This window comes from Elephantulus edwardii, unplaced genomic scaffold (assembly GCF_000299155.1).
Source record: "Elephantulus edwardii isolate Elephantulus edwardi_28Jun2011 unplaced genomic scaffold, EleEdw1.0 scaffold00083, whole genome shotgun sequence".
Lineage (NCBI taxonomy): Eukaryota > Metazoa > Chordata > Mammalia > Macroscelidea > Macroscelididae > Elephantulus > Elephantulus edwardii.
In genome coordinates this window covers 2422324-2423013 of record NW_006399833.1, presented here as the reverse complement: position 1 = coordinate 2423013, position 690 = coordinate 2422324, and the positions used below count along the sequence as shown (strand labels likewise).

The following is a 690-nucleotide window of genomic DNA, read 5'->3' as shown; positions in this document are numbered from 1 at the left end:
CTGGTCTTTTTCAAGGAGATTTTTTGAGAGTTCCTTTTTAATCTAAGAATTTTCTTTTATTTGAGTGAAAGTTTATAAATCATATTGGGTTTTCATACAATAATTCATAGACATTTTGTTTTATAATAGTCATTGCCATTGATTAATGTAATTAATGAATTACTTTGATGGTTTCCATACCCAGTGAGTAGTTTATTAGATATTCTTCTAAGGTTTCTAATAATAGAGTTAAAGATTTTGTATATTTCGTTTTCTTACCATTTTAGAATCGAGAGTCTCTAAATTCTGAGAATGAAATACCCGCATTAAGGCTTCAGTGTTCACAGTTTTATTACTGCATTCTTTCTGACACAAAATAGATTGTTCCTCCAGATTATTTGATGAGTCTGTAGAATCAAAACTAATAACAGCCTGGAAAAATAAGTCACAAATATAATTGTCACAAATGTATCCTAAAAATTCCACAAGAAAAAAAAAACAATGCTAGAAGGGGTTGTGGTATTAGGTATATTGTAGCTGATGTTAGACGGATTTTACCTGAAAGCAGGGAATACCAGAAGAATGCCTATCTGTGTTTCATTGATTATGCAAAGGCGTTTGACTGTGTGGATCGTAACACACTTTGGCTGACTCTGAGAAGAATGGGAATCCCAGAACATTTAATCGTGCTAATGTGAAACCTATATTTGG

The 690-nt window shown here is 31.7% G+C and overlaps 1 protein-coding gene across 1 annotated transcript in view; it reads right to left on the bottom strand.

Annotated features, from left to right (window-relative positions):
* TBC1D8B (TBC1 domain family, member 8B (with GRAM domain)) overlaps window positions 1-690 on the bottom strand; it is a 112193-nt gene that overhangs the window by 61841 nt on the left and 49662 nt on the right. The window contains exon 8 of the mRNA XM_006889896.1: window positions 259-411. Coding sequence (XP_006889958.1) covers window positions 259-411 — 153 coding nt within the window. The remainder of the gene's footprint in view (window positions 1-258; window positions 412-690) is intronic.